The following is an 11,633-nucleotide window of genomic DNA, read 5'->3' as shown; positions in this document are numbered from 1 at the left end:
AGCAGAGTTCTGGTAGTTCGGTTCTAAATACAAATGATGTAACCAATGAGAAAATGAGAAAATGAGAAATGAGAATGAGATGAGAAAATAAGGTTTTTATCATCGTATTTCGTAGTTATTTTAAAATAACTTACGTAAAGATATTATTTGAAAATGTGTGTTTCTTATACCATTTACATCTGATGTAAATGAGGTTCGTACACTGTGTGCGAAGTATAACATAATATGTTTAGTCCCTTGGACAGTTCCGCTTGTAGCAGATACTTGCGAAGTCGTACTCTGAGTGCGAGGATTATTTTATGCATTGCAGAATATAGAAATTATTGTAATTATTATGTTTATTTGTGTTTTATACTTTTATTTATGAAATTAAGTCTGTATACCGTGTGCGAAGAATGTAAATATATAATGACGAGAGTGGGGGGGGGGAGGACTTTAAAACTTTGAAGTTCCCTCGACAGTTTCCGTTTAAATCAGAAAATTGTAAAGCCTTATTCTTAGTGCTAACATTATTTATTATTTTGTGAAGTTATTATATGTGCATTTGTGTTTACATTTAACAGATGCCTTTAAGATGGGAATTTGGAACACACGTGAAGACCTTCCTAAAGATCTTAAAAGCTGTCATGAAGATTTAAAGTCTATAGTTATTTCCTCTAAATCAAAAAATACTTTTAAGCAATATAATTGCTATTTCAAATCGTATTGTAATTGGTGTAATAAATATAATTTCAAATCTTTGCCCACCTCTGATTACCATGTAAGCCTGTATCTTGTTTCTATTAAAGATTCAAAACCGTCAGCTTCAAAAATAAATGCTATTGTTTTTGGAATTTCCTGGGCACATAAAATTGCAGGTTTTGAAGATCCGTGTTCTTCCGATTTAGTTACGTTTGCTAAAAATGGTCTCATAAGAGAAAATTCTAGACCTGTCGTTCAAAAATGTGCATTTTCTGTAGAAGATATGAAATGTATTGTACACCATTTTGGAAGTTCAGAGGCATTGGTTGACATTCGTTTTGTAACTATGTGTCTAATAAGTTTTTCAGGTTTTTTAAGATTTAATGAACTGGTTTCTATAAAAAGATCAGATTTATCCATTCTTGAAGATTGTGTTAAAATATTCATAAGTAAAAGCAAAACAGATCAACTACGTCATGGTGAAACGGTGACAATATCTAGAACAAACTCATTGTTGTGTCCAGTATCATATTTGGAAAAATATCTTATAACAGTTGGTATTGAGGAAAGTTCCACAGAATATATTTTTAGAAATATCATGTGTTGTCAAAAATCAAAAAGATGTGTATTATCCGGTGTAAAACCCATGTCGTATAGTAGAGCCAGGGAAATTTTGTTGGAAAAAATCAAATTTATGGGCATGAACCCTGAAAAGTATGGGCTTCATTCTTTCCGTTCAGGGGGTGCTACGGCGGCTGCTAATGGGGGTGTCCCTGAACGATTGTTCAAAAGGCATGGCAGATGGAAATCTGAAAATGCAAAAGATCGTTATGTCAGGGAATCGGATGACACTAAGAAATTTGTATCTCTAATCTTGGTTTATAGATTACATGAATTGTTATACAGTTTAGGTATATTTCATTCATTGATATACTTTTGACTGTTGTTTACGCACCCGTTCTTTTACTGTCGATAAAATACCCCGCTTGTTGGCACACCTATATTGTGTTCCTTTGTTTGTCTTTACTTAAGGTTAAGATAATAAATATTTTATGTTTGGCATAAAATGAAATGAAATAGAAAACATAAATGTATTTATTATCGGAATTGATAATGTAAAATTCGGTTGTGAGGTAGATTTTATAGGGTACTGTAGTTTATATAAGTTTTACATTTTCCTCGAGGAAATTACAAGTATTGGGTTATGTACTGATTTGGGAAATCATTCGATAAGCAAGTGGGGTACGGAGAGGATCGTGTCATTGTACACTAGTAGCGTGTTTTATTGATTTTTTTTTTTTTGTGTGTAATTATTATTACAAAAAATGATATACAAATAGATGATTGTTTCTGTGTTATTAACGCATATTTATTTTTCAGTTTGGTATTGTTTGTGTTACCAACGTACGAATGGGAGTTTATTCGTGTAGAGGGCTGTGAGTGGCATTGATTCCGGACATTACTACAATGCAGAAGCATTCATCACTGTGTATAGGAACATTGAGCCATTCACCATGTTATGGCTATTCAGGGAATCAGTGCCTGTGTGAATGTTATTGAATTGTCAGAATATACAAAATAAAATACCCCGCTTGTTGGCACACCTATATTGTGTTCCTTTGTTTGTCTTTACTTAAGGTTAAGATAATAAATATTTTATGTTTGGCATAAAATGAAATGAAATAGAAAACATAAGCAAAAATAGTACTTTCAATAGCAACACAGATTGATCAATTAATATTAGGTCTATTAGCTACGGGCACACTAAGTGGTTTGGCAAGTACCGGAAAAGATAAACTATTCGGTTCAGTTATGGTTTCTATTGATTAAAACAAAAAAAAACATGCATTTTGAACAAAAGCTGCCCCTTATCTTACAAGGGGAAAACTTAGTGTGCTAACTAAATCAACGGAAAAGGGAAACTTAGATTTAACAAAATTTCAACAACAAAAAGGGGAGATTCTTCCTCTGCTTTTGGGGGCATTAGCGGCACCATTACTTGGAAGTATATTTGGTAGAGGTATTCAAATGATTGTGGTCGAGGAATACAAATAGATCGTTGACGAGGACTAAAAGTTGATAAAGTCAAGTAAAAATTGGTCTGTGTGGGAAGAGTACTTTTAATATTCAAAACAATATGATCATTGATCAGTTTCACATTTCTTCATTGACATCAGTTCCGTAGTATCAAGTTTCAAGCTTTGTCGATTTTAAACCTTACACACACAAATTCGCCAATCCGTATCGGTGCTCTACGTATCGAGGAATTTAATCGCCAAATGCAGTGGACGGATTTTCATTGCAAGTAAAAAAGTGTTTCTGCCTTTCAGCAATATAAATGATTTTAAGACGAGTGCATTTGTCGGTGCGTCGGCGGAGGAACATATGGGCCCTGACGATGATTGTCGGGACAGGGATGGTTATTTACCTTACCCTTAACCACTTCCCTTGTTCAGGTAAGGATCGTCATTATGTTCATTTGATATCAAATCTCATACAATCAAGATCATTTTGCACACATTTTTACTAAATAATTTGAGTTAGTCACGTGTAGTTAAATAGTTGCATTATAATTAATAGTGTTTTTTTATCCCTATGATTGAAATTACAAGGCATCGTTTCAATATTCGTGTACCTTATAAGTGATTAAATATAAAGTTGAAAAGTAGGGCATCCTTTTGATAAACTAACGGTCGTTGATTCGAGCGCTGGAAACACGGCCATCTCCGCCATTCGATGACCGATGTGTTACTAAAAGTAGTTTGTTTAAAGATACTCCCTTACTCCCAATGAAGATGTTCCACAATAAATACAATTGTTTAAATTTACCATCAAAGGATGAATAAATATCGGAAACAATGGTTGTTATGAAGGATTTCGTGTTTGTTTTTAATGAAAGGTGCAGCAAACACGACATCATTTTTTTCCATATCTATTCATTCTGAAAGTAGAACAGTGATTCGCCCTTTTTGGAATTAGTCACCGCAAAAGTCTTGAACATTAACCCATTTTATGTTTACTTTTCTTGCATACTGTATTTTTTCTTCTATTTTCCTTGAACATTATCAACTTTCAAGCACATTCCACAGCTAGATTGGCGGATTACCTTAATTAGCAAAAAGTTTTCATGATTTCTTTTACCTCCTATCACACAGGTGAGACAGTATAATAATCTATGCTTTATTTACAGAAGGTTACACATTTAGACATATAAAAACATATATTCTTATTTTCAATACGACCTTCAAAGTACAGAAACAAATGAAAAAGGATTATTCTTAAAAATCAATGTCAATGTTTAAACTAGAAAGATACATTTATATATAAGACTATTAAACATAATGTCAATAAATTCATTCATACTTAAACATTCACTGACATACACTCAAATGGCATGACTATAATTTAAACATATAAATATGTTAAGGAAAATGTAAATTATCTTATCATTCACACAATAAAAGATGCTTACAATTTCCTTTGAACGTTTTAATGGTTTTCAAGGCACGTATATTTGAAGGAATGTCATTCCATATATTTTTGTTATAATTTGTGAATGATGTTTCCATGTATTTAGTACAAGGTGTTATCTGTAAGACAAGGTCCTTGTTTGATACTGAATTAACTGGTATGATTATATATATATATATATATATATATATATACTATAACTATTATGTATGTATATGCTATTCATCGCATATGGTTATATACATTCCCGTTAAGCTGTCGGTGATGCGACCAAAAGAGCGATAGCAACATTTGTTAAGTGTATTTATTAAGGCTAAGGTTGATGTACTATTGCCAGTGATCTTAACATTGTACCGTTCCCTTGATCCAGAGTTGATGCCCACGTCAGAAGAAAAGATTTATCAAGTAACAACACCAGATGCAAAGAAAAGTAGTATCCTGAAGGATATAAAGGTACCTTAAACTAAACAAGCTAAAAAAATAAAAATAAAACAGAAAAATTGGAAACGATGCTCGTAGACGTCCGCTGATGATAAGATAACAATATTTAAAGAAAATGCGTATCTGAATTAAGGGTATGTCAGATGTTTTGTCGGGATTTAACCGGAGCATACTATCAAAAATGGGGAGAAAATTGGCGATTATGTCGAAAAATCATTTTTAATATCACAATTTGCCGTAGCAATACCGGTGTAGTACAGTCCTTGTGATACCTGGTTTTACCGGTTTTTACCGTTGTCCGAACAAATTGCTACAAAATAGCCCTTTTCTGCCACTTAAGAGTTATACTGAGGCGCCGCCATAGTTCTATCTATGTGTCACAGATGACAGGAGCTATGGCGGAGGGATACCGGAGTACAAACGTTGTACTGCCGTGGCAGTCACATTATTTCCATGGCTGGCCGTTGCTTTTTTAAACACCGATGCTCTGACAAAGTCCTAACACTACTATGGAAGGCATTTGCTGCCTCCTTTTACTGGTCTACGTTATATCCCCATTATGATCTGTATATGTATCAACATGGTAGGTGCTTTTTCCATTTCTTTATGTGCATACTTTATTTAGGTATGTGTACTTGGCAATATGTTAGGTGAATTCTCCATTTCTTTTTGTGCATACTTGATTATGATATGTGTACTTGTCAAAATATTAGGTATTTTCTATGTTTCGTTATGTGCACATTTCATTATATTATGAGTACTTACTGATGTGTCAGGTACGTTCTATATTTCGTTATGTGCATATTTATATTATGTGACCGACAAAATGTATTAGGTGCCTTCTATAGTTAGGGACCTGCTAAAGACTTTCGGATGCCCTATAAAAATCTCACGGTCCGCCCGTCTATTTGTCCGTCCGTACGTTAAAATTTGTATTGGTTGTTTTATCAAACACTGCAACAATTAATGATATTCATTTTAAATTTGATACAAAGTTATAGTGTGCGGTTTCAGAACATCTAAATCCAACTAAATGTTGTATAATTTACGGCCATTTGTACCTTTTTTAAAAAACGCAAACAATGTTCATTTTTTTTTTCTTTTTGATTTTACAATCATTAAATATATCAAATTCGTTTTTATACACCAACTCATAGTAACAAGTCGTTCCTCGAGACCAGTTATATAATTTCAACATTAATAGAGTAAAATTTATGGCGCAATATAACTGTTTAAAAATTACGCATGATTCATGTTTACTTCTTTTAACTTTTAAACCATTAATTATATCCAACTTCATACACTTACTGACATTAAAAGTATGCTCAATCATGACAAGTTATAAAACTCTTACTTAAATACTGATGTTTTATAGACCTTTGTATATGTCTAAAAATTTCACCTTCTCTTTTTTTCTTAATACTTACTTTCAAATAAACCAATACGTATATCAATTTTAATCCATGTTCTTACTTCAGTTAACAGTATGCATTTTTTGACAATATATATGCAAAAAGCTACAGAAACATGCCCAGTAGCAATTTTTTTTAACATAAACCCGGTTTAGTGGCAATGGGCAAACGCCAAAGACATAGAACACAACATCACAAACAAGAAACATAGAACAGCACAAAACTCTACAAACAGCTCAGTGCATAAATACTATATATATTCAATAATTGGTATGTTTATCAAGAATTGTTAGGTACCGCCTTGTAACGGTCAGTAAAATGTAAATTTGCTGGGGGTTTAAACAAGTTTATGTGCACAAACCTCACTCTTATCCCAACAATTCTTAATAAAGATAAAACGCAAAAGGTAAATCTTCTCAAAGTATGCATTACCTTGAGGAAACTTATCAATAAAACAAATAATAATAACAAACGAAAAGGTAAACCCCAAGTACTTCAATGATTAGAGATCCAAACTCTATTTGCAGACGGAGGGACTTCAATATTGTCAGATTTATATCGCTTTGTAACTTAAGAAAAGATTAAAAAGAAAATCAATATATTTGAAAGGAAATGTTGAAGCATAACACATAACATATCGAAGTATTCACACAGAGAAAGCACCTAACACATTGGTCGGTACATATAACATAAGGATGTATGCACATAACGAAATAAAAAATGCACCTAACACATTGGTCGGTACACATATCATAATAAAGAATGCACATCGCCAAACACTGAATGCACCTAACACATTGGTCGGTACACATAACATAATAAAGAATGCACATAGCCAAAAAAACATGCACCTAACACATTGGTCGGTACACATAACATAATAAAGAATGCACATAGCCAAAAAAACATGCACCTAACACATTGGTCGGTACACATAACATAATAAAGAATGCACATAGCCAAAAAAACATGCACCTAACACATTGGTCGGTACACATAACATAATAAAGAATGCACATATCAAAAAGACAGAATACACCTAACACATTGGTCGGTACACATAACATAATAAAGAATGCACATATCAAAAAGACAGAATACACCTAACACAGTGGTCGGTACACATAACATAATAAAGAATGCACATATCAAAAAGACAGAATGCACCTAACACATTGGTCGGTACACATAACATAATAAAGAATGCACATAGCATAAAAGAGAGTGCATCTAACACATTGGTCGGTACACATAACATAATAAAGAATTAACATAGCCAAAAAGAGAATGCACCTAACACATTGGTCGGTACACATAACATAATAAAGAATGCACATATCAAAAAGACAGAATACACCTAACACATTGGTCGGTACCCATAACATAATAAAGAATGCACATAGCATAAAAGAGAATGCACCTAACACATTGGTCGGTACACATAACATAATAAAGAATGAACATAGCAAAAAAGAGAATGCACCTAACACGTTGGTCGGTACACAAAACATAACGAAGTATGCACAAAACGAAATGGAGAATGCACCTACGGTAACATGTTGATGATTATTTATAACATAATTAAGCTCGCACATAACGAAACACAGAATGCATCTAATACAATGATCAGTACACTTAATATAATGAAATTTGCCCATAACGAAATATAAAACGTACCTACCATTTTGAAAAGTCCTCATAACATAATGAAGTTGCACATATCGAAATGAGAGAACACTCCTAACATGCCCCAGCACATGACAAAACGTAGACTAGTATAATTCGGCAGCCATGGCATTACATACACATTTCATACCATCGCGATGCCATATAATGCCGATCCCCGAAAATGCCAGTTTCTTTCTCCGGTTTAGCTCCGGCGAGCCAAATCGGCTAGATGTGACAGGTCTTTAAAGCATAGAGATGCTTATATTTAGTATGTACAAAGAGTACATCTACCGAGTACTTCGTCGTTCAAATTTTGCGCTTTAGATCGGCTTGGTCTTGATCTTTTGGAATTTTAATATTGGAATGTAGTAATGTTAGAGTTGTTCAAATTATACCACTTGGTATAATTTTGTCACTGACAAGGCGCATGTTTAAAAAAAAAACACGTTGATACGTATTGTTTAGTCTTGGTCTGTCTGAATACAGGATCTGCCAGTGGAGGATGGGTTTTCAAGAGCTGAGTATCTACGCCACGCGTGTGAGAACAGCATACATAGATCGGGGAACAAAAAGGTCCGAGTAAGTTTCGACCCGCATGTTAACGCCGTGTACTGTCCGCTGTGTAAGATCGCTTCCACCTTCTTGACAAGAATGTTCCGAATGATGGCACTTAACTACAGGAAAATACCAAACGGGACAGTGAACACCCCATTTGATGTGCCTATCTCAGATGCGCATCCTTCAACGGATAATTTGGACCTTAACAAGTGGACGGTCGGCAGCAAAGATGCAAGTAACAGTTTTCGGTTTATGTTTGTAAGGAGCCCATTTGATATGTTGTTTTCCGCTTACGTTGATAAATTTGTTGGACCTAATCCATATTTCAATCGGTTGTCTAGTGCAGAAAATAACCAATGTGGATATGCGAATTATTCATTTCGACAACTGCTGGAATATGTGATTGTCACGGATAAGAAGAAAAAATCTCTCGACTGCCATGTTGCCAAGTGGGATGCGTGTTTACCATGTGAAGTAAACTACACATATATAGGCAAAATGGAAACGTTCAAAGACGATATCACAAGTATATTGTCAGCTCTTGGACAGTTTAGGAGTCTTGATGCAATGGAAGCAAAGTCAGCTAAACTTCATGCTTATGACGCTATACAGGATTCGGTCTCTGGACCTTTTGAATGGAGGAAGGACATTGAAAAGTGCATGTCATGGCCAGATGCTTTGCGTAGAATATGGCGGAAGTTGCAGATTCGAGGAGTGATAGGGACCAAGGGTTTTTCGATCTTCGGGTTTGAGGCAGAGTCTATCAGTAGGACTGATTATATTAATGTTCTTAAGAAAGTTAGTGAGGAAAGTACAGCGAACGAAAGACGTATGATGAAGCAGTTATCCTACATAGAAGCGTACAGGAATATTCCTGACGAAATATTAGACAGTATTAAACATGTGTATAGAAATGAATTTAATCTATTCAATTTTAGCAACGATTCAAAGGTATTTCGCCAGTTGGATCAATACAGTGCATTAGGTTTTTTTAATTTCTCAAACATCGATAGTGATATTTTAATGCATAATTTGCATTAAGTTAACTTTCTTTCACACAAAAACAAAGGAATATTGTATGGCACTTTGATTGGCAATTATCATATAAACCAATGTTAAGGTATATCGAAAATATTTGAAAGGGTCCGCTTGATTGGCCTCAAACAGTTCTACAACATTATATGGGTTAAAAACACTATATGTATCATGCATTCATCAATGAAACGGAATATGTCGATAATGCTAGAAAGCATATAGGCTTTGGTAATTTATGTAACATTATGCAATTTTTATACTAAGGACGTTGAATTGATTAAGTGTTCTATCATACTTTCCGTCGCACATCATGGTATGCATAACATATATTATATCATATATTGCGTCACCAACATGAACTGTTTTCATTTCAATAAAATAATAGTTTTATCAGAATTAATTCCTCTAGTGAACATTGAAAGTAATAATGAGCTCGCTAATTGCTGCGCAACTCGTAAAAATAATTATTTGCGTGCAAAACTCAACAAAGGGAACCGAAACAGCTCTGTAGAAATAAGAATGACTAATTAAACACACACACGCACGCACGCACGCACGCACGCACGCACGCACGCACGCACGCACGCACGCACGCACGCACGCACGCACGCACACACACACACACACACATATATATATATATATATATATATATATATATATATATATATATATATAATATATATATATATATATATATATATATATATATATATATATATATATATATATATATATATAATTTATACCTTCCATAATAAGATAAAAAAACAACGTATTGTGTATTGCAACCCACTGGTCACTTCTGTGGCATACCTCAAAGCAAAATCAGACTAACAAAAAATCAGATATTAATAGCATCGAGTTCAAACTGATCTGAAAAGTAATTGACACGACGCCGCTAGCGAAAAGGCTACGCCTACATTGTCACGTGAAACCTAAGTATGAGCTCACGGACAAGTACGCAGAAGCAGACTAACTGGTGAAGTTAGTATTTGAGAGTAAATATAGCAGAGTGCGTAGATAAGGGTATATTTTGTTAAGGGAGATTTCAAGAGATCATTAGTCGTGCGTTTCTTTCTGAGGCTCTGGAATACACTCCTTTTGATTCTGTGTCAGGTGAAATGGCATGGATACCTCCAATTATTCGTCAGTGAAAATCTATCGCGGGATTTTGGTTATGTTTTTGTAACACCCTGTTTCTCGTGTAGATAAATCGTGGTTTTATTACTTCAAGGAGAAATGTTATATCTTTAATTTAAAAATATTTAGTTTTAAAATTATTGTAAACTGCTGATGCCTCCTAGAGGTTTGTTTTATTAACATTTGTTTAAAGTATATGCACTATCTTTGTAACTCTTGGTTCTACTATCGTTTAAACGAACGACAATATAGATAAAGTTAGTTCAATTTATGTTGTCATATACACATTCAACACATGTGCATAGCCACTAGAACGACCATAACCCTAAAACGTCAGGCAATTACATAAATAACATTGTCTAACAATACTCGACCCATCACTAAATAACTTACGATAGGATTGATAAACAATGACATGAAGGTTAAAATAGTAATGGAATAAATATTACATTTAAACTATGAGTTCAGGTTGAGTGACTGTTTTTATTTCAATAGCCTATATTCTTTACAATAGCATATATTACACAGTAAACATTTTTGTGTTTATACTTACAAAGTATCTGGTACTTTATATTCGTTAACAAACCTAAACTCTTGCTCTTGTCCCCATATCTCATCAATGCATAAACCTCCATTTAATGATTTGCTGATTATTTAATGAATTGTTTCTTTGAAACACAATCTCAAATTTTATGGAATATCAGAATAACTGTAGCAACAATGCGAGCATGCAGTTGACAGAATGGTGGGATTTTTTACACAACTTTTAAACCTTCATTAGCTTTTGGTGAAAAAAACAAGTATGACATATTGTACCAATAGTCAATACTTTCCTGTCTGTTTATACGTGCATGTGTCTTTACCTACAAAATGACACACTCATCCTGGAAAGACTTACGTTTTGTTGTCATTTTATATGGATGCAATAACATGTTTTGATTAAATAACATGCAATCAATAATAACAAAAAACTCGCATTTCATGGATCAACAGTGTACTTTGCCAGAAAGAAGCTTATAGTTAAAAGCTTAATGGTCATTACTGGTGCGGTGCGTCCATAACCATAACAAAATATCAGACATTTTGCATGTACAAAAAAGTCACTTTGATCGGTAAAACAAACATACAATATCCTGTTGCATAACATTATAGATAAGTCCCTTAAACTGGAACAACAGTTATCATCACATTATTTACAATGTAACAATCTTTACTAGGAATGTA

At 33.8% G+C, this 11,633-nt stretch overlaps 1 protein-coding gene across 1 annotated transcript; it reads left to right on the top strand.

Moving 5' to 3' along the window:
* The first annotated feature begins 2,919 nt into the window (after positions 1-2,919).
* LOC128226512 (carbohydrate sulfotransferase 10-like) lies at positions 2,920-9,656 on the top strand. The gene is made up of 3 exons (XM_052936421.1): positions 2,920-3,137; positions 4,523-4,605; positions 8,160-9,656. The coding sequence occupies exons 1-3, from the start codon at positions 3,020-3,022 to the stop codon at positions 9,270-9,272; spliced, it is 1,314 nt and encodes a 437-aa protein (XP_052792381.1). The 5' UTR covers positions 2,920-3,019; the 3' UTR covers positions 9,273-9,656.
* The last annotated feature ends 1,977 nt before the right edge of the window (positions 9,657-11,633 follow it).

The sequence above is a fragment of the Mya arenaria genome, chromosome 3 (assembly GCF_026914265.1).
Source record: "Mya arenaria isolate MELC-2E11 chromosome 3, ASM2691426v1".
NCBI classification, from domain to species: domain Eukaryota; kingdom Metazoa; phylum Mollusca; class Bivalvia; order Myida; family Myidae; genus Mya; species Mya arenaria.
The sequence above is the reverse complement of the archived record's forward strand: the minus strand, read 5'-3'. Positions and strand labels throughout refer to the sequence as shown.

What these genes read in the sequence shown, in the direction of transcription:
- LOC128226512 (XM_052936421.1), top strand. Translation starts at nt 3,020, where the DNA reads ATGATTTTAAGACGAGTGCATTTGTCGGTGCGTCGGCGGAGGAACATA. An exon ending in TAACCACTTCCCTTGTTCAG is followed by an intron (nt 3,138 to 4,522) that starts GTAAGGATCGTC and finishes CCCTTGATCCAG; the next exon opens with AGTTGATGCCCACGTCAGAA. An exon ending in GTATCCTGAAGGATATAAAG is followed by an intron (nt 4,606 to 8,159) that starts GTACCTTAAACT and finishes GTCTGAATACAG; the next exon opens with GATCTGCCAGTGGAGGATGG.